Source organism: Artibeus jamaicensis, unplaced genomic scaffold (genome assembly GCF_021234435.1).
Source record: "Artibeus jamaicensis isolate MK-2021 breed Jamaican fruit bat unplaced genomic scaffold, CSHL_Jam_final contig_233, whole genome shotgun sequence".
NCBI lineage: Eukaryota > Metazoa > Chordata > Mammalia > Chiroptera > Phyllostomidae > Artibeus > Artibeus jamaicensis.
Window position 1 is genome coordinate 25,080,317 of NW_026521486.1, and position 27,993 is coordinate 25,108,309.

The 27,993-nt window shown below is 41.9% G+C and overlaps 1 protein-coding gene across 1 annotated transcript in view; it reads left to right on the forward strand.

Annotated features, from left to right (window-relative positions):
• Positions 1 to 27,993, forward strand: part of BORCS5 (BLOC-1 related complex subunit 5) — a 72,873-nt gene that overhangs the window by 39,041 nt on the left and 5,839 nt on the right. The window contains exon 3 of the mRNA XM_037136585.2: positions 8,891 to 9,048. Within this exon, the coding sequence (XP_036992480.1) occupies positions 8,891 to 9,048 (158 nt within the window). The remainder of the gene's footprint in view (positions 1 to 8,890; positions 9,049 to 27,993) is intronic.

Consider the following 27,993-nt stretch of genomic DNA (forward strand, 5'->3'; position numbering starts at 1 on the left):
AAACATTTAGATTCCAAACCAAATCTGAAAGAAGCAACACAATCTTAAGCATAAATTAAGAGTAAAGTGGTATTTTAAATTAATTCTTCAAGTAAGCTGTCAGATTATAGACACTAGAATTTTAAGAATTGGCAACTCCAAAGCTATCATGTTTTGGCTACTGTGTTATCTCCCTTAAATTGTCAATTACAGTAATATTTTTGTCACCAAAAGTTATTATAGCATTTTTTTCTGTGAATTCCAGCATTCATCTCCATCACTGTGATTTGTTGTCATAATTATTATTACTACCATATTGCTTTCCTTACTCAGTATAGGAGATTATGAAATGCCTCTTAAGTCACAAGATAAAATATGTAACATGCTTTGCGCAGTGCTGGGCTGAGAGAGTGCCATTATTAATGCTAGCTATTGTTTTTCTTACTCGAAATGTAAAATGAGTATATATAGTGAGTTTATATAGTGCAACATGAGTTTATATAGTGACTGACAATAGTTAAATTTTAGAAAATTATAATAATATGTAGCTTTTTGTTTACAAGGGTCTTTAACATATAGAGTAGGGCAAAAGTAGGTTTATAGTTGTTTGCATGGAAAATAATTAATAAACAATAAAGAATAAATGTTTCACATACAACTCTAAACCTACTTTTGCCCCACCTATATATTATTTCATTTAATTATCTTAGCCACCCTTAAGGTATATAGTATCACCCCTCTTTTACTGGTAGAGAAATTGAGGCTGTGTTATTGAAAGGATGATAGATAGCGTACAGAATCTCCACAAGAGCTCTAGAGTTGGGTTTGGGCTACCTGCTCAAACATAATGGCCAAAATCATGCCACAGAACCAACCCACTGAGGTGACTGCTGCTGCCACCAGCAAGCACTTGACACACCTTGCAGTACAGTGTTAACTGGCAGTGGTGCCTGGACTTTGCAAGTGATTCAGCTTCTCTTGCCTCAGAAACATTGTTTTTCTAGAAAGTGCTGTCAGCAGAGTGTACATTGTGGAAGGTCCCTATTTTGTAACACTGCTCCCTGTGCAGGCTCTGGGGTGGGTGTATGGTTTGGAACTTCTGTCATGTGCTTGTGCACTTCTAGCTACAGGGCAGGTGGGGAAAAGAGGTTCTTCATCTTCTCAGTATAATGGGCAAACAGGCTTTCATATATGGCACTTGGCTTTATTGCCACCTTTTAAAGGAATACATAGTCTTTATTATATTTTTCCCATGACCATTCAGTCCCCTTATACCTCCCTCCTCCCAGCAGTCACCACGCTGTTGTCCGTGCCCATGAGTCCTTTTCCTTTTTGCTCGGTTCCTCCACCCCCAACCGCCCCCACTCCACGAGCTGTCATCTACTCTCCATCTGTGAGTCTGCCTCTCTTTTGCATGTTAGTTCAGTTTGTTGTTAGATTCCACATAGGAATGAAATCATATGGTGTTTGTCTTTCTCTGATTGGCTTATTTTACTCAGCATAATGTTCTCCAGGTCCATCCATACTGTTGCAAAGGGTAAAGTTTTCATCTTTTTTATAGTGGAGTAGAATTTCATTGTATAAATGTCCTATAGTTGTTTTATCCACTCATTTATTGATGGACACTTGGGCTGCTTCCATATCTTGGCAATTGTAAATAATGTATTGCCAGCTTTTTGGGTCTTAACTCTTCCTGTAAGGAAGAAGTATTTTCTACCTCCTGTTGATTATATATAGTCCAAGTAGAAACTGAGATTGTTTTCCTTATTAGTAGACATCACGTGTAGAAAAATCAGGGTTTTTTAAAATCTAAAATTAATCTTGTTCTCAGGAATTAGCTATTATATATGAATAGCATTTCCTCAGCATTTTAAGCTCCTAATAAGTGAGAACTCTCATCTGATCGAGGTATTTTCTTTCAGTGTTAACGATCCTGTGTTTTCCATTATCCATCAGAGTGTAGGGTGTGTGATCCATCAAGGAAGCCAGGAGAATAAGAAGGGCAATCCCTTTGAGCAAGAAAGTCCTGGCATTACTATTTCAGATTTCTTTTTTGTTGCATCTTTTCTTAGTACTTCATTTGTTTTCAATTAAAGTAATTCTGTGGTTCATCTTTCTGAAAACTAAAAGAAAAAAAAATAAAAAAAACCTCCCCAATGTGATTGCTGTTGACTCTGTGATGACGCCCTCCCCTCTTGTATAGTCAGTCGTGGTGTGCCTTGCAAAGTCTGTATTTCTGTACTTCAAACTACTGTAAGCGGATCATGTGTTAAGTGTCAGGTTTTAAAAGAGAAAGAGCACTTTCACTTCTTTAAAGCAGACTCTTTTAAAAGGGAAGGATCCTTTGGTGCTCCAAACAACCTCCCTTACTTCATCGGGAAAGCTCTGGTTTGGGGGTATTCATGTTTTAGCAAGTGGAGAACACCTGGGTTTGGTGAACAGTAGCTTCTAAGTTGCTAGTGCTATTACAGTTGTCCCAATTTGTCCCCCTTTGCCCTCCTCTGCCCAGCCCACCCCCCGCTCCCACAGTCAACCCCCACACTGTTGTCCACGTCCGTGGGTCATTCATACATGTTCTTTGACTAATCCCTTCTTCTTTCCACCATTTCCCCTCTACTCCCTTTTCTCTGGTAGCTGTCAGTCTGTTCCATGTTTCCATGTATCTGGTTCTGTTTTGCTTGTTAGTTTATTTTGTTCATTAGGTTTCACTTATAAGTGAGATCATATGGTATTTGTCTTTCACTAACTGGTTTGTTTCACTTAGCACAATAGTCTCAAGTTCCATCCATACTGTCTCAAAAGGTAGGAATTCCTTTTTTTTTTATTTCTGCTGCATATTATTCCATTGTGTAAACGTACCACAGTTTTTTAATCCATTCATCTACTGATGGGCACTTAGGCTGTTTCCAGCATTTGGTTATTGTAAATTACACTGCTATGAACATTGGGGTGCATTAAGTTCTTTTGAATTGGTGTTTTGAAATTCCTAGGGTATATTCCCAGCAATAGAATTGCTGGGTGAAAAGGCAGTTCCATTTTTAGTTTTTTGAGGCAATTCCACACTGTTTCCACAGTGGCTGTACCAGTCTGCATTCCCACCAGCAGTGCACTAGGGCTCCCTTTTCTCCACATCCTCACCAGCACATTTTGAATTCTATCTCCCTTAACGATTAGTGATGTTGAGCATCTTTTTCCTGTGTTTATTGGCCATTTTATATTTTCTCTGGAGAACTGTCTATTCAAGTGTTTTGATCATTTTTGAATCGGGTTGGTGGTGGTTTTTCTTTTTTTACATTGCATTTTAGGATTTCTTTGTATATTAGTCTGAATATTTATCCCTTGCCAGATACATTGCCCTTGCAAATATTTTCTGCTATCGTGTGGGTTGCCTTTTTTATCCTGTTGATAGTGCCTTTTGATGTGTAAACTTTAGGTTTTCATGAGGTCTAATTTGCCAATTTTTCCTTTCATTGCTGGTATGTTTGGTGTCATAGCTAAAAAATCATTGCCAAACCCAATGATGTGAAAGTTTTGCGCTATGTTTTCTTCTAAGAGATTTATGGTTTTAGGTCTTTGGCCCATTTGAGTTAATTTTTGTATGTTAGATGAGTTCAGCTTCATTCTTTTGCATGTGGATATCCAGTTTTCTTAGCGCAATTTTTTTGGAAAGACTGTCCTTTCTGCCTTTGCATGGTCCCTTGTAGGAAATAATTTGATCCTATATGTGAGGATTTATTTCTGAGCTATGTGTTTTATTCCATTGACCTGTATGTCTCTCTTTATGCCAGTACCACACTAATTGGTTATTGGAGCTTTGCAGTAAGTTTCAAAATCAGGTAAGTGTGAGTCTTCCAGCTTTGTTCTTTTTAAAGATTGTCTTGGTTGTTTGGCATCCTTTGAGATTCCATATGAATTTTAGAATGAGTTTTTCTATTTCTGTAAAAAAATGTGTCATTAGAATTTTGACAGGGTTACAGAGAAACTGTAGATCACTTTGGGTAGCATTGACATTTTCACAGTATTGTCTTCCAGTTCATGAAACATGAGTTGTCACTCTCCAAATTCACACAGGTAAGAAGTAATGGGACTGAATTCAGCTTTTCCCATTCTCTTTGTCTTACTCTGTTCAAGCAGCTATACCAAAATAACCATGGACTGGGTGCCTTGCATACAATAGGAATTTGTGTCTTATGGTTCTGGAGGCTGGGAAGTTCATGATCAAGGTGGTGGCTGATTCCGTATCTGGTGAAGGCTTGCTTCCTGATTCAGACAGCCTACTTTTTGCTGTGTCCTCATATGCTAGGAGGGGCACGTGAGTGCTCTGGGGTCTCTTTTATAATAGTACTAATTCCATTCATGAGGGCTCCACCCTCATCACCTAACCACTTCCAAAAGCCCCAACTCCATCCCATCCCATCGGGGATCAGGTTTCAACACACAACTTTGGAGGGGAACACAAACATCCAGTCTGTAGCACTACCTCCATGAGACAGTTAATTTTAGGCCTTCTGGCGGTTTTTGGAGACTGTTCGAAGAGAGGTGCTAACAGACTGTTAGGAGGAGCATTGTTTCTATCACATTGAACATTATGGTGGATTGGCATTTTGTGTTGGGCTTGTCTGTACTTGCAGCTGCTTCTTCCACAAAGTGTGACCAAAACGATGACAGCCGTTCTGAGCGGCCCTTTCTCCTGGGTGAGACTGGTGCTCCTCTGTCATGACCGAATGGACATAAAAGTTCCTAAGGGCACCAGTCGTGGAGGGTGCCCTTTTTCTTCATGCCCCGGAGTAATTGAGCATTAACATACATCATAAGGTCCTGTTCAAGTTGGGCAGATGTTTTTAGACTTTTCCGTTTTCTTTAAGATAAGCGGGGAGAGTGCCTGTGAGAACTAGAGTTTATTTAAGTAAAGAATACACATGGGTTCTGTCCTTTTTTTTTTTTTTTTGTATTTGAAATATACCATAACCAATTGAGTCAAAAGTCCCTTATTAGTTTTAGAGGGAATTTCTTCTCTCATAATCTGTTGTTGCTTAATTGTACCTCCATGGTAACTTTTGCAAAGTTACATAGCTTCTGCTTTCTGGATTCTGTGGTAGGAAATGGAGCTTGTTTTACTGTTTCTCAAATAGAAGTCACACTACTCATAATAATTATTTCTAGTCCTGTAAGTGACTAAGCCTCTAAAAGTCAAGGAATTACACTTGGTTATAACCCAGGTTAATACCCATGTGGCTCTTTACTATATTTCAGAAAAACATTTCCCCCTATCTGACATTTCAGAAAGAAAAAGATTGCTCAGCAAAATACTTTCCAAATCTTGGACCCTGATTATTTTTCCACTCCACACTTTACACAGAGAGGCAGGTACAGATGGCAATTTGTTTGATCTGTGTAATACTCAGTCTTGGTCCTTCCCTTCCCTGAGCCCACTCTCCATTCCTATATAAACAAAGTGGTTTCAGTAGGGTCTTAGGAAATGTCTCCCATTTTTACCATTTGCAAACCCAAATATATGGAATCTATTAGGCCAGGTTTTTAACTCAATAAACATCTACTTTTTGTACATCACTGTTTTAAGGTAAAGAAGAATGAGAAAGCTGAGGGTAATGGCTCTGTTCCCTAGCACAGCAAGGAAGACATGATTTAGACACTTTTACTTAACACGGGAGACTGACCAAAAATATGTGGAAGAATAGCATATGAGGAGGCAAGATCATGATCTCTGTAATGTTTAATGGGCTCAGGAAAAGAAAAAATATAGGGAAAAAGATGAAATAGATACGATAAAGTCTTACTTATTGAATCTACATGGTGAATATTTGGGTATGTATATTTTTCCTACTTTTGTATGTGTTTGAAATGTATATAATAAAAAGTAAAATAAGACAAAATTTTAGTTATAAAGAATGTTTATAAAATTATACAAAAACAATTTCAAGGTGATATATGGTTCATTCTCTATTACCTAAGGGTTCAGGTTATTATTAGAATTGGTAAGTGAGAATGAAAACAGAGGGGTGAACCTAGCGGCCCCCAGAGGTTTGTCCAGAAGGTAATGTGAACGAGTGAAGCTGGCTGGGTGCCTGGCACAGGAAGTGGTGGGTGGGGGCGAGAGAGCAGATTGGTAAAAATCCTTAACGTGTGTTCAGAATACAAATGGTTCCGAAATCTGGTGGTTTGTGGTCTCCTTAAAATGACAAAATTTACCATCTCTCAATCCATTCTGTTCTCTTTCCTCCTTTTATCAGAAGATATAGGGGTGGTTCATTCATCAAAATGAGGGAAATGGGTTCTTGACACTTGAGAGAGATGGGAGTACTTTGTATTCATTGCTTCTAGAATTTGCCTCAGTTGCCACAACTTTGTAACTTCAAGAGTAGAAAAACCGGCCTATCACTTTTTCTCTGCATTATTCCATGATCTAGAGCAGGATTTGTGGCAGATTCCTGTGAGCCAGAGAAGCATATTCTGATGATAGATCCATAGGCCTGGGCTTTGTTTTCGGGTGATTAAGAGGGCAATATTGTAATTTATAAGGGTGATTTCAAGTGTGATTTTTTTTTTTTTACTTTGAAGTTGGGTGGGCAACTTAACTTGAACACCTGAGTGTGCCTTCTAGACTGTCAGCTTTCTTGAAATCCATCCGCCCCCAATTTTTTTTAGAAGGAAGAGTAAGGGTTTTGTATTATTCCATTTAAAAAACATTTTTCAAATGACAAAGTTTTAGAAATGGTGAACAGATGACTGTTTGCTAGGGATTAAGGATGCTCCCCTAGCAAGGATGAGAGAGGCGGATGCGGTTAGAAGAAGCAACACAGGAAATTATTGTGTGGTGGGGTGGCTCGGGATCCGATGGTGGTGGTGAACATGTGACCCTGCACATGTGCAAAACCGAATAGAATTAATACAGTAGTGCACGCATGTGCACACACACAAATGAGTGTAAGTACAATAAAATGGGGACATCTGAATAAGATCTGTGGATTGTATTGATGTCAGTATTCTGGTTTTGATACTCTATTGTAGTTTTACAAGATGTTACCTTTGGGGGAAACTGAGTAAAGAGATACACAAGATCCTGTACATAGGATCTCAATAAAAATTTCCATTAAAAAAATAAATTCCCATTTCTGCAAACTCCAGCCTCACCAAAAGCTGCTGTGTGGAGGCAGGTTGCCTGGAGGACCGGGGCTCTTTGTGCTGGGATGGGCAGTGGGGCAGCTGAGGGACCGAGTGCTGGCAGTGGAGTGCTGGCAGTAGAGTGAGGCAGGGGCTTGCCCGGCCCTGCGTTCTGCTCTGTCGGGCAGAGGAGGATCCGAGAGCAGGGACTGGCACTCCGAGCATTGTCCGGATCACCCACTGGGTAGCTCATGGCACAGCCTGTCTGGGGCCAAAGAACCCTGGTGTGGGCTCCAATACCTCAGAACCAGTGAAGGCTGGACATCAGTGGTTGTGAGCAGGAAGGAATAGGGAAGGGTTCCCAAGACGACTTCTGGCGTGGCTGGGTCCCCCTGATCATGCCCAGCATGTGACCACTGTCATGTTTATTTTGGTGTACCTTGCTCGAATCACTGGCTCTGGTGTGAGGTAGAGTGCTCTAGCATAGTGTGTCTCAGAGTGCAGTGGGGGGAATCCCCGAGGTCCCCAGGACGCTGCCCGGGATTCTCTCAGGTCAGAATCGTTTTCACAGTAATCCCGAGACACTTGCTAATTACGCTCATTCTCTTACAAGTGTACAATAAAGTTTTCCAGAGGTTACATGATGTAAAAAAACAACATATTAAATGCAGAAGCGGATATGAGACTCCAGCTGTTTTCTATTGAGCCAGACATGAAAAAGACTTAGAAAAATGTAAACAAGTACCACTCTTCTAACTTTTTTGTTTTGGAAAATATAATTCTTTTCTTTAAAATATGTTCATTGCTAATATTTAATGGGATTATTATTTTTAAAAGATTTAATCAGTATTTAAGGATTTCCTCAGTTTAATTTCTAAATATGTGAATATTGGTATTAACTACATAAACCAAAGCTCTTTGAGGTCCTTGGTGATTTGGGGGAAGGTAAAGGGTTGTAACACTAAGAAGTGCGTGAAACTTTGGCTTAACAGAATGGACTTGGCCAAAAGTTGGGCTTAGTCAGCACTTGGCTGTGTGACCATGGGGTCACATTAACCTCTTTAATTCATTTCTTTTTCTGTAAATCCTAATAATTATCCTGTTCTATATTCCTTAAAGAAAAGTAAGAAAATTCTACATGGAAGGCTTTGAAAATATAATGTCCTTATGCAAATGTAAAGGAATTTAATAGTTATGTGACTCAACTTTTGTTAGAAGAAAATGTGAAGAATGAGGTTTATGGTGTGTCAGCTGACATTCTGTTCACTTTTTAATTTTTCTTTATTTTTGCATCTTCTCCTAACAGTTTCTTTATAAATTTTATCTCTTTTTCTCAGTTTCTCAGATAGCCATTTTGATTAGTAAAAGGAATTAAGTAAATACATATTCCAAAGTTTTCAATCAAGAAGGGATTTATATTCCTGATACTTTGAAGTAGTGTCACAAGGTCAGGAACTCTATCTTGGAGAAACCACTTATTGGCTATGTGACTTTAGGGCAGTTACTTAACCTCTCTGTGTCATGGATTCCTCTGTAAATTGGGGCTAGTAATGCCTTTTTATGGTATATAATAATGCACTGGAAGCACTTCGCCAGTGCTTGGCACATAATAGATGCTCCATAAATTGTAGCTGCTATGATTGTCATCAGCAGAGAACAAAAGATGCAAGATTAAATTTAGGTCTCTTACCTAGTCTATAGTAAACTTGTTATTAAGCTACTTTATTCTTAGGTTTAGTAACAGTAATTTCCATTGCATTTGATTTCATTCTTTCTTTCTGCTTTGAAGGGCTGTTGAGTGGCCAGACTTCCCCAACCAATACCAAACTGGAGAAACTGGATTCTCAGCAGGTGCTGCAGCTCTGTCTCCGTTATCAGGACCACCTCCATCAGTGTGCAGAGGCCGTTGCTTTTGATCAGAACGCTCTGGTTAAACGAATCAAAGAGGTAAGTGTTGTGGGAAAATAACATTGTTGACCTATTTTTGTGATTCCCTGTGACTCCTGAGTTCTCTTCTACCAGTCAGCAGAGCTTTAAGGGAAGTACTTGTCTTCTACCTAAGTTTTGACATTGGGCCTCATTGCTTTGGGGGATTCTTTTTTTTATTTTTAACAGTATATTTCATTGATTATGCTATTACAGTTACCCCATTTTTTTCCTCTTATTCCCTTCCACCCTGTACCCCACTTCCCACCAGAATTCTCACCCTCTTAGTTCATATCCATGGGTCATACATGTAAGTTCTTTGGCTTCTCCATTTCCTATACTATTCTTAACCTCCCCCTGACTTTTTGTACCTACTATTTATGTTTCTCATTCTGTGTACCTTCTTCCACATTCTCTCCCCTTCCCCTCCCTGCTGATAACCCTCCATGTGATCTCCATTTCTGTGATTCTGTTCCTGTTCTAGTTGTTTGCTTAGTTTTGTTTTGTTTTGTTTTTTAGGTTCAGTTGTTGATAGTTGTGAGTTTGTTGTCATTTTGCTGTTCATATTTTTGCTTATCTTCTATTTCTTAATAAGTCCCTTTAACATTTCATATAATAAGGGCTTGGTGATGAACTCTTTTAACTTGACCTTATCTGGGAAGCACTTTATCTGTCCTTCCATTCTAAATGATAGCTTTGATGGATAGAGTAATCTTGGGTGTAGGTCCTTGCCTTTCATGACTTTGAATAATTCTTTCCAGCCCCTTCTTGCCTGTAAGGTTCCTTTTGAGAAATGGGCTGATAGTTTTATGGGAACTCCTTTGTAGGTAACTGTCTCTTTTTCTCTTGCTGTTTTTAAGATTCTCCCCTTATCTTTAATCTTGTGTAATGTAGTTATGATGTGCCTTGATATGTTCCTTGGGTCCAAATTCTTTGGGACACTCTGAGCTTCCTGGACTTCTTGGAAGTCTATTTCCTTCACCAGATTGAGGAAGTTTTCCTTCCTTATTTTTTCACATAAATTTTAAATAAGCCAGGCCGCCTGACTCCACCCCGCCTACCAGTCTGAATGAATGTTTCTTTTTTAACTCTTGGTTGTCAGACTTCCATACAGTTCTGTTTCCTGGCAGTTTTGGTTGTTTTAAAATTTTTTAATTTCTTGTTGTCCTTCTTTTGGTTGTGGGAAGAGGCAAAGTGTATCTACCTATGCCTCCATCTTGGCTGAAAGTCCTGGGGGATTCTTTCCTAATAGCAAAATATGATGATGAAAAAGAGTAGTCCATGGAGCTGGACAAATCTGGAGTTTGAATCTTGCTTCACCACTTATTGCTTGGGCAAGTTCCTTAACTTCTCTTGGTCTCAGTTTCCTCATTTGAAAAATGGGCTAAATGGTAGTTAGTACCTACCTCAAGGGTTGAGTGAAGATTAAACTACTCAGTTAAGTGTTAGCTTTTTTTCTTTAAATTTTACTTTTCAATAACAGTTTATATTTGGGAGAAGGATTCATAGGAACAAGTATAAAGGACACATGGACAAAAACTAAGGGGGGTGGAAATGGGAGGGAGGTGGGGAGCACTGGGGAGGGTGGGCTGGGATGGGAGTAAAAGACAGAAAACTACTTGAACAATAATTAAATTAAAAATATTTTAAAAAAAGAAAAAATAACAGTTTATATTCCATATTATTTTGAATCAGTTTTAAGTGTACAACAGTGTTAGCCAGTCATATACTTTACAAAGTGTTCTCCCCATTATTTCCAGTACCCACCTGGCCCATACATAGTCATTACAATATTATTAACTATATTGCCTACGCTGTACTTTACAGTTACCAATCTGTACTTCTTAATCCCTTCACCCTTTTCACCTGGTCCCCCAACTCCCCTTCCCTCTGGCAACCATCAGTCTGTTCTCTGTATATGAATCTGTTTCTATTTTTTTTGTTTATTTATTTTGTTCATTAGATTCCACAGGTAAATGAAATTATATGGTATTTGTCTTTCTCCGACTAACTTATTTCAAGTGTTAGCTCTAATTAGTATGTGCGAAGTCCTGCCATACTAATTTGCTCTAGCTAGCATTATAGCTTCAAAACAACTTCAGCTGGTTCCTATATATAATTTATATTTTATTATCAAATAGGGTATCGGTTCTTTGAGAGCAGGAGTCATGACATCTCCCTAAACACTGCATTTTTTTTCATTGTGTTAGCATAGGAAAGCTCAGTGATTCTTATTGGCTGGGTGGAAATAACTGCCCCTATTTAGCCCACAAGGTTTTGTAAGGAAAGATACAAGACAATTTATGTGAAAGTACTTAGTAAACTAAAGAGTGTGGTAGGATGTTGAGTAGTTATTAATAACAATAAGTAGGTACTTCTTTTAAGCTGAAATATATCGACTGGGCCACTACATGAAACAGCTCTGGGAGCACCAAGGTGTAAGTAAATACATTTTCCAAAGTTTTCACTCAAGAAGGGATTTATATAAACAGAAGGTCAGGAGGTCTGTCTTGGAGAGACTGCTTATGTGAGTGGCGCCTGCAGGACTTACTTAACAAAATAGTTCTGTTCATTGGCTCAGGCCCGAGAAGATAGACATGAACCAACACACAAGCAAAAGGTTGAAAATCGCTGCAAATTCATGATTTATTAGTAATGGACATAGAACGTCCTTGAAATTACAAAGTAGTCACCAGTACATTGCTAGATTTAAATTTGCCACCCCCTCCCGCATAATAGCACGTATCTTCCATCAAATGCTGCACATGTATGCACATGTATGCACGTGTTCTCGCACGCAAGTCTCTTATTTGGAAGACGGTTCAGTATGACCTTTCATACTGTTTGGCAATGCTCTGGCCTTTCAAATGGTCTGAACAAGGTTACTACATTAATATCTACATAGCTGTGAGTCCCAAACATGACAAAGCATTAGACTCCCTTGGGTTTTTGTTTGTTTTAATACTGAGTCCCCTGTCCCAGCACTCGTCTAGGTTGCGTTTTGCGAACCATTGTTTTAGTAAGTTTACCAAATGCTGTCCTACCTCACATGGGATTGGGAAACCACTAATCTACAGCACTGTTTGCCAATATAAGGTCTACAAAACTAGTCCATGTAAGGAAGCTCAAGCCTTTTGCATAATCCATCACAACCTTGGAAAGTCGCAATGCATATTATCTTATTTTTTAAAAGTTCATAGGAATCTTACAGTAAAGAAAACCAGCACTTTTCCAACTTTTTGATCTCAGAACTCCTGTATAAGGTAACATCTTATAGAATTATCATTTTTTAAGAAACTTCTTTGTAAAACGCTCTTATACACGTAAGAAAAGCTTTACCATTTTGACTGTTATGCTAGAAATTAACCATGACATTAACTTTTAGAGAGACGATTTTAGAAAAAATCAGCTTCTTAATGCTTCTTGTCTTCTTTTTGAAAGGTCCTCTAATCTATGTTTGTCGTTTTGTAGTTTAGGAGAGTGTAGTGCTACAGAAAGATTGACCAGCTCATTTTTAAAGAGCTGGATAAAGTGTTTTAGCTGGTAGTAAAGACAGAGCTTCTCATTATACATTTTCAAGACTCAGAGCAGTGTTTCTTGGCCCTGAGTATGTGTCAGAATCACCTGGGAACTTTTTTCCTCCCATATATATGATGGAAAACTTTACACGCACGCTGAAGTAGACAAGTAACTGTGAGCCGCCATGTGCTCAGCGCGCCTGCTGCAGGCGTGAACGTGTCCGCCCTCCTGTTTCATCCATACCCCGCTCACTCCCCGTCACTTCCTCAGCCGGTCTGTTTGGCAGTAAATCTCAAGCAAGCTTATAATTTCATTCATAAATATTTGAGCATGTATCTTTAAAAGACTCTTTAAAAAAAGCTTTTTAATCTGAATCAATTTCAGACTTAGAGAAAAATCCCATAAATAATTCAGAGAGTTCCTGTATATCCCTCACACAGCTTCCTCGAAAGTGAGCATCTTACAGAAGCACACGGACCATGATCAAAACCAGGAAATTAACGCTGGTACAGTACTATTATGTAAACCAAGACCTTATTGGAATTTCACCAGTTTTTCCACCAATGAAGAACTCAATTTCAAAAACACAGCCACAATGCTGTTATCATAGCTAAAATATTTAACAATAGTATCTTAATTTACTCAGTACAGCTGAGCTGCATTTAAGAAAATACTAAGGTATGGGTGTCACTCTGAACCAGTTAGACTGAAATCTTTGAAGGGATGGTGGGGGAAGGAAGGAAGCTGAACATTGGTATTGATGAAAGTGCCCTGACTCTGTGACCAATGTTGAGAACGAGTGTTCTGGAGCATTCATTTAAAACAATTAAGCTGAGTTAAAAAATTCTGTTTGAGAAACTTAGGGATTCACCTTGAGTCATCAGTAGTTAACCCAGGATTGTTGGAAACCCCTGAACAGCACTCACAGTATGGAGGGACCCCTCCATCGTTCTCCTAGGGCAGAGGAGGTGAGCGCTGTCTCAGGGTTTGCATTGGCGACTTCTTGTCTCTGTGGGAAAGTGCTAGCAAACTCCTGAAGCATACCTCCCTCTGTGCTCAGTTCAAACCCAAAGGTTGAAATTAGTCATTTCCAAATGAATGAAGCTGAGGATGTAGCTCTAATCAAACACCAACTCTACTATTATTCCAGATGTTTCCTTGAAGTTTGGTTGCCAGAGTGAGGAAGTAATATAATGCTGTATGTATTGAAAAGTAAGGGAACCTAATAACCATGGCGAATACGTGTTAGTGGAAGTGCAGAACCCGGATCACCCAGAGGCCTATAAAGTTACGGCGCTTGCGATCACTTACGTTTGGGTCAAAGGGAAACATGACTGTGACCGTGTGTGATTCAAATAAAAGAAACATCAAGGAGTTGGCTAAGCTTTCCTGTTGCTAAATTTGGATCCTACTTTTGAATAACCAGTTCACGTTTTAGAAGTGTATGTATGAGACAGAAGTGGAAGTCAGAGGTGGTCTTCCTTTGCAATCAGGTGGGCCTATGATACATGCTGACCACCAGATTCCGCAATGGCTGCAGCATCACGACCCCTCAGTCAGCCAGCTCACACTCCTGAGTCCCCTGTTGCAGACCCACTGGGTGTGAGGTCCTTTAGGGGTTACGGAGAAATGTGACTAAGTCCCTGCTTGCCAAGAGTCGTGTAGGTGAGGGAACAAAGCCACACAGGACAGTAATGTGAAAGATAAGGCACTGTTGATGGAAAGTGCTCAGTTATGGCCTGTAATTGAAGTTCTCTAAGAGTTTAAACATCAGGCTGTCCTGGAGCAGGTGAGAGTTAAGCTAGGTCTTAAAGGAAAACCAGGATTTGGGAAATGAACGGAGAGAAGGAGGAGAGCATTGTCAGCTGGGGGAGCAGCTTGGCAGTCCTAGAAGGAAATTAACTGTGGGACTTCGAGGGGCAGCAGAGAAACCAGACCTGGTCAGAGCAGTCTCCTCTGCACTGAGAACTGCAGAACGTTGGCGTCAGGGGCACTTGGAGACCTCCCGGTGCAGCGCTGTCGTTATCTAGGTACAAAAACTGAAGTCTGTTGGAGAAAGTCATTTGTCCAGGGTCACAGAGTGAGAGAGGGGCCTTAGTTATGGAATTAAGAGTGGGTGCAGATAGACGGAGGGTTCGTTTGTATTTATTTTTATTTTCCGAAGGTGGTATACTTGAGCGTGTTTACAGATCAAGGGGAAGAGACAGAAGAGGTGAAAGATGAAAGACCGAGAGGGGATTCGCAGAGCAAGATTCCTGAGGGAACGAAAGAGGGGCTGTTCGTTTTGAAAGAAAACGAAGGGCGTGGGTAAGTTATGAAAAGAGGGTGCCCGGCACAGGCCGCTCCCACCCGGGGAGCCTCGTCTCTTGGAAGAAGAGGGGAGGTCATTGGCGGCGCCGACCACTGCAGAGCGGTACAGTTGCGAGCACCGGGACTCACTAGGGCTCAGTCGAGCAGGAGTGCTTCCACCTTGTGTTTGTGGGTGACTCAGCAAGCCGTTCTGAGTGCACACCGCAAAGCCTCCTTGCCTGGGTTCAAGTCCTGGCTCCCACCCAACTCACTGTGTGACCTTGGCCAAGCTACTTAATTCTTCTAAGTTTCATTTACCTCTTCTGTTAAGTGGGAATGAGAATAGTGTTCATCTCAGTAAGGTTCATGAGAAATGTGAGACAGGATGATAGCAAATGATTCATTCTCAGCTTCTAGGCTGTAGTTATGTACTTACCGTTTCTGGGATTTTCTGTGATTATCTCATCATTTCTACTTAAGGATTTGAGTTGACAGACACTTTCAGTTTTAGGTCACACCTGTCATTGAAATTTAGGTTAAATGAAAGGTAAAGAGACATGTGTCCTCTGAATGTGGGTGCCTTTCCCACATTCACAGGGGCGAGGAGGGTGGAGGGAAGAAGGGCAGTGGCAAATACGTGGTCCCGGGGAGGCACAGGTGAGACATTCGGAGCGGTCCTTGCCACTGACCTAGATCACATTTCTGCCTCATTCCAGTTGCTATTAATGTGTAAATAAATTAGAATACCTCTTAACTAAGATACAGCCACTAGGTTTATTTTGTTATAGTTATTATGTATTTACTTAAAGGCCTTGAAACTAAATTCATGATATGATTCCAGGAGTCTTGGTGTTTTCATTCTTAGGTGCACTGACAAGGAGGCTGATATATATATATATATATATATTCTCCTCATCCAAGGGTGTGTTCATTGATTTGAGAGAGAGAGAGACAGAGAGAGAGAGAGGCAGAGATATGAGAGGGAAACATTGATTGGGGGCCTCTCGTACACGCCCTGACTAGGAATCGAACCTGCACCCTAGGTATGTGCCCTGGTCAGGAATCAAACTCACTACCTTTTTGGTGTACTGGAGGACACTCCGACCAAGCCCCCACCCTGCTAGGGCATAAGCCAGGCTATTTTAGCATAAACTATTGTGAAGCATTGAAGGGGGGGAGGTTTAGATGAACAGGTGAAAAAGAGTGGCAATCCTTAAAGAACCATGTGATCACATAGGATTATAAAGAGACCCTAAAGTTTCTCTAATTTAGTTGTTTCATTACGAAAATAAAGAAACCAAGGTCCTCAGGGTTTATTTGGGACTTGCCCAACCAACGCTTTTCTTAGATAATGATTAAGGCATTAGATGAGTCTTCCTGATTCCAGTCCTCTCTTCTGCTTTTCCATACTACTTATGTCAACTTTGGAGTCTTTCATTTGATTTTTAGTTACTCCTTCTCACGCAGTAGGCATTCATCTGGTGTTTTAGGTGTGCGCTACCGTTCAGGGGCCTGCTTGCAGAGCTAGGCAGGGATTCTCTCTGTCGATGGTACTGTAATATTTAAGACCTAGCTGGAGCCAATTTCCAAGATTTTGACCTGACTTCCTGTACCATGTTTCCTCCCACGAGCCTGGGGGAGAGCTTGGTCAAGGTTAAATCTGTTGCTCACAGTGTTGCACAGAGAATCAGTGTCTGAACTGCCATAAGCTCTCATTCCGATCTCCTTCAGTTCACAGCCTGGTTCTTGTGAACCATTGGTCGGAAGGCTGTTCCCCTTTGCCTCCTACCTTGAACTGTGAATCTCCTTTAAATGATGACATTGTTAGATTCCTGTTGCTTCCTTTAAACATACCCTGCCATTGGTTGCTGCTTGTTTGACTTCAAGTTATAAAATGGAGTGGGAGTGTTTATTTAAGACTACAAATTGCCACAAGAACGTTGAGATGTTGGGCTTCTTTTTTTACTGAAACAATGAGGGCAAGGCATTTCAAGAAAGTTTTGTGTTTTCTTTCTATCTTACAAGTGACTGTGGTGTAAATTTTGGGTTAAGAGTTTACAATATAATTATAGTGTCCTCCCCCGCCCCCCTTCTTGTCCTTTGGGCAACCTTTCTTTTTGGTAAGAAGTACAACTGGTCCCTCGGGTGGCAGGAAACAGAGATGGGGGACTGGGCTTATTCTGGTTTGTCTGGCTGTCAGGGCGGCCGTGCACCACTTCCTCCGACCTGGCCCCACACTTCCTTCACACCAGCGCTGCCCTGCCAAGAGGCAGAAAGCCTGGAAGAGGGCCCAATCCAGTTCATTACTTGCCTTTTGGAAATGTAGGCTTGTGTTTTTTGGCGAGGCAGGAGCAAAGCCCAGTTATTCGACTACTCTGAGATTTAACTCCATTCAGATTCTGTACACTGACATGTGAGTATGTGTGAACAGCAGCCTTATCCCCGCAGCCCCCACATCTGTCTGCCCTAGACATGCCCCTAGACAGCGGGCGCTGCCAGCTTTCCTAGTACTGGCCTGTGGCATGTGCCAGGTACTAGAGCCCCTGTCCCTCGCCTTTCCGCAGCTCATTTCCAGTCTGTTGCAATGCTCTGTGTAAGAAGCTCTGTGCAGCTGCCTGTCTTGTGAGGAGTGGCAGAGTGACTGGTATCTGTAAGCCAGCTAATAAGCAGTTTTAAGGGCACATGGGTTATAGAACCGGAAGTAGGGCTGGGATCCTGTCCTCTATCTCTTTGAGGGAAGAAAAACAAGGGAATTTAACAAGTTTGAGCGTTGCTGCGATCCTGAGAACAATGCCTGGCACACAGTAATGTTTAACAAGTGCTTGTTAAATGAACAATTTAGTATATTCTTCCATTATTGTAGTATAAGCTTTCTTGTTCTATCGGAGAAAATAAAGGCTATGAGACCCGCACCAGGTGGGGTGGGCTAGACTGCACCTGCAGGCAGACTCAGATGGGTGTGATGGCTCAAACATGACTCAGGGGCATTTCCTGCTCCTTCTTGAGGTGGATGTTTCTGGTCAGTAGGTGACTCTCCTCTGTTAAGTTCAGGGGCTCGGGCCCCTTGCATCTGTGGTTCTGGCATACCCAAGGACCACGTTGCTGATAGAATCAGTTGTCGGAAGGGGAAAGAGAGTGAAATAGCTCAGATGGGAGTTCTTAGGGGCCAAACGGGTAAGTATTGTACATCACTTTAGCTAGAACTCCATCATGTGGCCAACTACAAAGGAGGCTGGGAAATGTTGTCTACATGTGTGCCCAGGGTCATGCTAAAATTGGAGCTACATTCTGAGCATCTGTGTTGTCCTTGAACTTACATTCCTAAAATGCATGTATAGCCCAACTTTGAGATGAAGACTAGGTGGTGCTAGGTTCCACGGGAAATTTCACTTCTTTTACATCCTCTCGTCAATGAAAACCAAGTGATGTTAGGAAAACCGTTAAGCTCTTAACACTAAGAGAGAAAACCAGGATGCAGCACTGTGAAGTTTGACTCACCGAGATAACAGTGGGCTTTCAGGACTTTGTGCGCATGCGCCTTTGCGTGTCTGTCTCCTTTATGAACCCATTCAGTCATGTGCTGGGCTCTGTTCTAGGTGCTGAGGATGGGTCACTGGGCAAAACAGAATCCTTTCCTGTAGACCTTCCATTCCGCTGGCGAAACAGGCGATACACAAGGCAAAGAAGTATAATATATAGCATGTAATACAAGTGCTAAGAATAAAAATATAAAGCAAGAAAGGGGGCTTGAAATGTCAGTGGGGTGGAAAGCTTAGGTAGGGCGGGCCAGGAAGGCTCTGCTAGAAAGGAACTTCGAATCCGAAGACCTCCTGATGAGTGCTGGTACAGAGCAAGCCCAGAGACTCTCGCTCAAGTCTGTCTGTACCCAAAATGTATCCACTATTTGGACCGATAACTATCACAGTACCCAAGAGTCTACGCATTATTAACAAGCTAGTCATTGCCATGCTTAACTGGATATTTTGGACTGGGGACTTATTTGCTGTCTCTCTTGTTAGTTGGGAAGACACTTTCAGATTGATACTCTTAAAAAAAAAAAAAAAAACAACCTCTAATTCTTTTAGGTTCCAAGAATTCCCAAGGGATTTCTCAAGGATGAGTTCCGTGGGCTCAAGGCAAAAGTGAACTTTTTCCCGCCCATCCTGACAGGCTGTACTTTACTGTTATAACACTTCAGGTGTACTCCTCCGCGCCCATTCTGCTCATTCTGCACATGAGTGGAGAATGGATCGCCTGTCTGAGGTCGTATCGAGCCATCACTAGGGATGGCTCATGCAGAAAGTTAAGGGGGTAGCCAGCGCGCACTCAGAACGAGTGGGATAATGAACAGGCAAGCACTCTGTAGGACTGTAAGGTTGTTTTAGGGAGTAAAGGCCATTTATGACAAATGCAGCAAGACCAAGGAGAAGGTGATGTTAATCTGCAGAAGTTTTTGCAGCACAATTACAGCATAGATTCAGCAGTGATGTCTTCCTATAGCCTAAGGTACCTCACTACTCTCTCTTTCACCCTTTCTAAGAGCAGAGTCTCTATAACCAGCCACTCACTTGCCTTTCCATCTTGTAATAATCATGGTTGTCTTCTCCAAAATCCACTAAGTTCGGACAGCTGCCTGCTCCCCACTCCTGCTGCACTGTACTGTGCTCCCTCCTGCTAGAATCTGATCCCCTCGCTGCCTGGTGAATCCTGTACTCCCATCAGTACGCGCCAGCAGCACGTACACAACACATTTGTGGTTCTGCTTGGTTACAGGGGGTCTCCTGCCTCATTTCTCCCCTGGTGCTCAGGAAGTGTTACCTGGATAAAGTCGCGTAGTAAAGATGAGCGTCACTTCTGCTCTCTGTGTGGGTGATGCTGTGAGCCTCTGGATGCTTGAGAACAGGCTCTCACGTGTCAGGAGAGGTTGTCCTGTGCACTGTTTAGGAACACAGACTCCGGAGGCAACTGAGATACACCCAGATAGTCTCTTAGTATCGTTGTTGTTGTCATCGTTGTCCTCCTCATCATCATCACCTCCTCCTAATGGTGGGGGTCTCCTGTCTGCTTTTTAGCCTTAAGTTAGAGCAGGGACCCCCAACCTCGTCCTCCACGTCTGTGGACACCATCACATTACCACCTGAGCTCCGCCTCCTGTCTCCCTCCCACCCCAGCTCCCATCAGTGGAAATACTGTCTTCCACGAAACCAGTCCCTGGTGCCAAAAAGGCTGGGCACCGCCGAATTAGAGGATTTGAGCTGTAAAATACCTGTCTCCACACCACCTGCAAGGCCTGTTCTCTCCTCTGAGGGGTTGTGTTCATGGGTGGTTTGGGTGCCTAAATAAGGCAATTATAGAGCACACAATTAACCCAGTTTTATAGTGTTTAATAATCACCTAAGCTCAGGTTTTAAACTATTGAATGTGTCACTTAGGTCATACAAACTTACTTGTATTTCCCTTTCACCCTGGACACTGGGAAGGGGCATCCAGGTTACTGATGTGGCTCAGGTTTTGTTCATCGCCCACCCCCTCCACCTACCAGCATGGCGTCCACGATGCCTCTCTGAAGGAAGGAGTAGTAGTATCAATAATGACGCAGCTGTCATTCTTTACAAGTTCAGAGACCTGAAAGGTAAACCATTCAAGGTGACAGTTGTGAAATACTGGAGCTGGGACTCAAACCCAGATCTAAAACCCAGATTTGGGACTCCAGACACCTTCTGCAGTTCTTGTTTCATTCTCTTAAATCCTTAATGCAAGGTTTTTTTACTTCCCAGTCTCTCTCTGTGTTTGTACCTAATGCTAACTTTCCCTGACCCGTATCCCTTTATAATATTTCCTTCATAGTTGCACAATATATTTTTGTATTTCAAAAGTAATCCTTAAATAATCCTGAAGCCCCAGCCAGGTAGCTCAGTTGGTTAGAGTGTCATCCCAACAAGCCAAGGTTGTGGGATCGATCCCCAGTCAGGGCAAACATATACAAGAAGCCGCCAATGAATGCATAACTAAGTAGAACAATGAATTGATGTTTCCACATCTATCTCTCTGTCTCTTCTTTCCCCTCTCTTTTTAAAATCAATCAACATTTAAAAAAATAACCCTGAAACACCCACATTTACATCTTTCAAATGCCAGCTCCACCTGGTTTGAGGCTAACTTTTCTACATTCCCCATCCATGACTTTTTTGGTGAAAGGGCCCTCTTGCCAGGGTCTCTGAGGACGGTGGTGGTGATGAAGGTGGACCGAGAGAGCCACAGTCAGGGAAGCCAGAGTGGACTTGTACGAGTTGCCTCGTGACTCCCCAGCCCAATTCTGGAGAGAGTGCAGAGGAAGGAGGCCTTTAATTAGAGAGAAAGCAGACACGGACTTCTCAAGGTGGCAAAAGATCTTGTCAGTGTGCCCCAAACAGTAATGTCTTCACAGAGTCCAGGGCACGCTCCTCTGTTTACCTTGACCTTTTTCTTTTCCCTCTTTGCTGCCTTTCAAGGTCACTCTAGCCCTGTTCTGGGGGGATGGAGAGGAAGGTGGTAATCTGCCTGATGAACATATTTAGCTTTGGAAACTGCTTGAAGGGGTTAAGATTTCTTTCCCACCTTCTCACCTAGACATAACTGCCGAGGATAAGAAGGCATAAAGGGAGGGTGGGCAAGTCATGAAATAATCATTGGAATACCGTGATGCAGTTCACACTGCTGAAGTCCTGATATCTCTCAGTTCTTCTGAAGAACCAAATAAAATTTGTTCCTTTACTGACACATTTAGATACATTGTTTGAAGAAAGGAAACAGGGTCACTTCAGAATGTCCACTATGTGGTAATCCGTGCCATTCAGCCTGTGGTGTAATTGATGAAAACACGGCGACAGTCTGCCCATTGTTCCACAGTTGAGCAACAGGAAATGGCAGACTTCATAAGGGGCTGGAGAAGGCTTGTGTAATTCCAGAAGGAAGCAAAAAGTGCACACAGTTTTGACTGATACGCTTCTAGTTACAGCTCTAGGTCCACCTGAACGGGTTCTGTTCCTAGTGGACTTGAAGATGTGGGTTTGTTTTGACCTTGTCATTTGATTTTGACATTAATTAACAGTAGATTTTCATCTTCCTTGTGGCTAGAAATAGTGCATTGAAAAACTTTGTTTTAGACCACAGTTTTCACTCAGTTATAACTCATCTGACAAGGTAGAGCTCACTATGGAAGAGGAAGTGTCACAGGCCGACTTAATTGCTTCGGACAGTTGACAGTAACATCGTGCGGTAGCCCTTGGTCTCAGGAGATGTGGAGCCCAGCCTGGCTCTGGCCACTCTGGGGCGGTCTGGTACTGTGAGGGGAGGACCGAACGTTCTCCTAGGACCCCGCCACCTAAACTTCCGCAGTCTCAGCCCCGTTGGTGGAGTCCAAGACGGTGGTGCTCGAAACGAGTCGGTGTCAGAGGACACAGTGTACACACATCACTCAAGTTTATCCCTTCGGTCTCCTCCGGGTTTTTGTTTTTATAAATGTATATGCTGTGTCCGGTAATTTGTTATTTTTGCTATTAAAGAAAATAAATATTGGTGGTGAACATGCATAGCTGATCCGGAAATGTCTGCGTTGCAGCCTAGCATGTCCTGCCTCTTATAATGTGTCTGAATCCCCAAGAGAGGTCAAGTGAAAGGCAGGAGGGTGGGCTAGAACACGCCAAACTTAGGACTGGTAGCAAGAGGCATTCTCCTTTCTGAAGCAGAAGCAGCTAATGAATCAAAGACAAAATCAGGAGGTACCTGATGGATAAAAGCCAGAGCAACTGAGCCCAAGCACCAAGTTCTTCAAGTAGAAGAGACACCTTAAGAAGGTGTCTCTGATCAGAAGTGAGATTAAAAATGTGGCCGTTATGGAGTCAGTTTAAGAACAAGCAAAGACAGTTCCAGGAGAGTGCTAAGAACTCTATTTGGAGGTACCTTTTCCCCTTTTATAGTAGTGCACAGTTCAGTGGTTCTTAGTCTAGTCACACAGCCGTGCAGCCAACAGCACCGTCTAATCCAGAACATTTTCATCACCCCCAGAAGAAAGCCTGACGTAGCAGCCACTCCCCATCTCTTGTTCTCCTGTGCCTAGGCAACCATTAATCTACAGAGACTAATCTATGTCTATGGATCGCCTATTCTGATAATTTCATATAAATAAAATTGCGTGGCCTTTTGCATCTGGCTTCTTTCACTTAGCCTGATATTATCAAGGCTCATTCTCCTTGCAGCTTGTGTCAGTATTGTATTCCTTATTATGGTTGAATAATATTCCATTGTATGAATCCACCACATTTTGTTTATCCATTCATCAGTTGATGGCTATTTGGGTTTCCACTTTGGAGCTAGTATGAACAATGTTACCATGAACATTTCCATACAAGTTTTTGTGTGAATATATGTTTCAGTTCTCATGAGTGTTTACTTAGGAGTGAAATTGCTGGGTCATATGGAAACTCTATGTTTAGCTTGTGGAGAAACTGCCAAACTGTTTCCCAAAGCACTGTACAATTTTACATCCTCAGTAAAAGTGCGTGAGGGTTCTAACTACTCCACATCCTCACTAACACTTGTTATTATCTGTCTTTTTATTTTGGCCATCCTAGTCCGTGTAAAGGAGCATCTCTCTGTGGTTAAGATTTTCCATTCCCTAAAGGCTAATGAGGATGAACATCTTTTCATCTACTTACTGGCCATTTGTAGATGTTCTTTGGAGAAATGAGCTATATTTCCAACACCAGATTTTGCCCTTTGGAGAGTACTGATTTATATAGTTATACTAACTGCTCTCTAATCGGGAGAATTGGTAGCTCTGAGATTCAGAACATGTGAAAGGGAGAAGCTTTATGTAAAGTATTGAAGCATTTTCCTTTGAATGGGATCATAGAATCTGAGAATTTCTTAATTGTATTTTAGTATTATGAAAAACCAGTCTCCAAGCATATTTGACCATTCAGTGGAATTTGTTATAATAATACAAACTTTCAGTTTTGTAGCTCTATTTTTAGATCACTCTTGTATACATCCATCCTCTCATTTGTAACCTTTATAGCACTGCTGTGGAAGCTGAGACTGACTTAGTTTGTGACTTGTCATGCAAATAGTGGGATTTAAATTCAAGCCTTCTCTCTTTTTATGGTAATGAATTATAGCCATGTCAAGAACTTGGGGTGGGGGTGAGCCAGCATTGCTAAAAATCAGTAAAACGTCCACCTTCAAATAGACATTGGAGTCATGGCCAGGTCCCTACAGATTGACGCTGAACTCAGAATTCATTATTTGGATAGCTGCAACACAGGGTGAATTGCCATTCTTTTCTTTTAGCCCCTCTAACCAGAAAAACTTGCCATGAAAGAGCAGACTTGTGTATTACTAGTCATTACCTTTTTGGAGCACAGAGGATGGCCGTTCACAGGAGGGGCAGAGCCGGGCTGCATTCAGAATTCGAGAAGACGGTCAGATATGTAATCTCCATTAAGTCCTTAATCAGGGGTGTCCAACCTGTTGTCATCTCTGGGCCACACTGGAAGAAGAAGAGTTATCTTGGGCTACACATTAACTATACTGTGATGTGTAATCACACACACAAATCTCATAATATTTTAAGTAATTTTGTGTTGGGCTGCACTCACAGTCGTCCCGGGCTGCATGCGGCCTGCAGGCCACAGGTTGGACACCCTTGCAAGCAGTCTGCCTTGTTTTTGACATCTCTTGTAAACCTAAGTAACTTGGGGTGGATAGGAAAAGCAACAGCCTACCGATCATGTTGACTTGAATTCTGTTAACTGTGGAACACAGTTTACCTGCTCACTTGTCTTTTGACCCATGAAAAATTTATTAAACTTGTTTTTGGCCATCTTGGACATATCTTCACTTAAGGTTTTAGACTTTAGAAGATGTACAGTATCTAGATGAGGCTCTTATTGTTGGGTCATGCATCTTTTCTAACTTAAAACGATAGGCCTTTGTAATATGTATCACTACTTTAGAAAGATTACCTTTTCTTTGAAAAGGAAAGCATATCAAGCATGTAGCCATCTTCCAAAGGATGACCAACCCGTCCCACATCAGCATCAAAACTTATTTTATCAGGAAACTTTATGTTACAAAAAATGTTAAGCTTTGTGCTCTTGTTGGAGAAGATACTTATATTAAAGCTCTCCTGTCTGCTTTCAAAACATTTTTTGAAAAAGAAATACACGTCAGCACCCTTGTATTTGTATTTTACCGTGTTATGTAACACCAAACAGTGGTGACAGTTACTCATTCTCATGGCTGAACCTACAGACTGAAAACACAGGGAAGGACTTGTGGGCAAATAATGATTTCAGTTATTACGTAGTATGAACTGTTTCTCTCGGGAAACTTTGGGATGAGTAATACGACTCTGTTGTAAGATTTTCAGTAACAGAAATTTAGAACGAAAATAAAACATGTCAGCAAAAAACACACAATGGTAAATTGCCACCTGAGTGATTGTGAAAGCCGTGAAGTCAGCGCAGCAGAGATGAGTCACAGCCGTGAGCGCCCTGCCTGAGCAGCAGAGGTGGACGGTGCCTCCTTGGACACCTCAGTATGCTGCCCCTGTTTTCCTGCTCTTATTTATTACGTTTCTTACCTTGCTTTTCCATTCTTCATGTAGAAGAGGTTTCTAGATGTAGTTTCTGTTTCAGTTATGTTAATTTTATAATTTATATTATTCTGGGGGCTCTTTAGGTGTTTTGTATGTGTTATCACTCCTCACACCAACCCTGTGAGGCAGGTACAACTATTAGCCCCAATTGAAGGGTGAAGAAGCTGAGGTTCAAAGAGGTTAAGTAACTGGTTCAAGGTCACAGATAATCAATCATATGCAGAACCAAGATTTTGCCCCAGTTCTGTTTGACAGTAGTGTCTTCATCTGCAAACTATACATACAGTACTTGGTCATAAAGCTAGAATGGTTGGTTACTCAGCCTCACATTTATTCTTTATTTTGTTGCTTCTATAGAGGCCCACTCCTCTCCTGAGAAGCCCATTCCATTCAAAGTGACTCTGAGTCACTCAACTTGAACTTGGCAGTGCCTCCAAATATCTAAATATTTGAAGCATCTGGATGGTCATTTTACACCTGAGGTAAAAGCTCTGGCTGCAGCTCAGAATGTGAACTATTAAATATATTTTTTAATCCTCACCTGAGGATATGCTTTTATTGATTTCAGAGAGATAGGAAGGGACCGGGGGTTGGGGGGAAAGAGAGAGAGACATTGATGTGAGAGAGAAATATTGATTGGTTGCCTCCCATACGCACCCTGACTGAGGATCAAACCTGCAACCTAGGTATGTGCCCTGACCAGGGATTGAACCCTCATCCTTTTGACGGGATGATCTTCCAATCAACTGAGCCACCTGGCCAGGGCTGAACTATTGAGTATTTAAGCCAATGAGTTTGAAACAGAATCCTTTTTCTGCCACTCCAGCTCAGGCAGGATGGAAGTTTCCACAAAACAGGCCCCCGCTGAGGTTAGGTGTGTAGCCTCGGTGTGGGTGTGGGTGTCGTGTCGACAGCTGCTTCTCATTCGACAGCAGTGAGTATCCAGAGACAAAGGACTGGACTCAGGGTGCTGTTGGTCATGAGCTGGAAGCCTCTGTGATCCTCAAAGTGGTGTGAGAACTGACCAGAATTGTCTTCTTTCCACACTGTGTCAGGCCTTCAACAAGGGTGTTTTCTTCAGACAACTGACTGGTTACCTAACATCCACCTACCCTTCTTTTCCTGACTTGTAGTCCAGTCTGCTTAACAGTGCCCTCGGATACAATCTTCAGACGAGTTCCACTCATACCTCCTTGGGTCCTTTGTCCGAGAGGGGCCAGCTCCCACTCCCCAGGGTCCCCTGCAGGCCTTGTCCCCGTGATCTTCACTCATCTCCAGTGGCTCTTCATTGGCCCCTCCCCTACTTTTAAAAAAAAATAAACTTGGTTGATCTTTAACTGATCAGTTGGAGGCTCACCTTCCTAGAAGGGATCTCGATTCTCCTTAAAGATCTTAAGAGATGATTTTTTTCCCCTTAGATATTCAATTAACGTTTTTATGATAGAGATGCCAGGGCAGTTCTGGAAGGATCCCAGATTTGGATGTTTTCTTAATATTGCATTATAAGAGTTCTTTATATATTCTGGGTATGTCTATTATGCGTATGTGTGTGATATACACATATACACACACACATAATGAATATTTTCTCTTAGTCTGTGGTTTGTCCTATCATTTTCTTAAGGGTGCCTTTCAAAGAGAAGTTTTAAGTTTTGATGAAACTCAGCTTAATGATTTTTTTTCTTTTATCATTAGTGCTTTTTGCACCTGTCTTAAGAAATCCTTGCCCACCCTAAGTAGCAAAGATTTTTTGTTGGTTTTTTTCCCCAGATTTATTTTTTAATTACTTAAATATATTTTATTGATTATGCTATTATAGTTGTCCCATTTTCCCCCTTCATTCCCCTCCACCCTGCATGCCCCCTCCCACCCACATTCCCCCCCTTTAGTTCATGTCCATTTGGGTCATACATGTAAGTTTTCATCTAATTTGTGTTAGATGGTTGTGTTTTCAACCAATCCTGTGAGCATCCTGATTACCAGTGTTTTGAACTGTGCATCTGATAGGTTAGCTATCTCTTGGTCACTTAGTTGTATTTTTTTCTGGAGCTTTCTTCTTTCATTTGGACCTTTTTTTTTTTTTGTCTTGCTGCACCTGTTACATTGAGGGGCGGAGCCTTAGGTGTTCACCAGGGCCGGGCAACCCAGTTGCTGGGTTGTGATGCTGTTTGTGGGGCAGGGGTCCAAGAGGGAACAGTGGCACTTGCTCCACTTTCTGTTGGATTTTGGTCACTTCCCCCACTTCCCACAAGCAAGTTGTGCCCTTCTGGTGCTGATTCCTGGGTAGATGGGCTTGTGTATGTCCTAGGACCCTGTGGGTTTCTCCAACAAACTCACCTGTGAGTCTGGGAGTTTCTCCCTGCACCTCAACCCCCACAGGTGTTTTCTGTCAGTGGTTTGAGGCTTTATTTCCCTGTGCTGGGGCTCTGGGTTGCGCGGTCTGTTTCACTCCCTAGTTGTTTCTCCCAGTTTATCTGCATGCACACGTGGGACTGCCCAGTCTGCAATCCACCACCTGG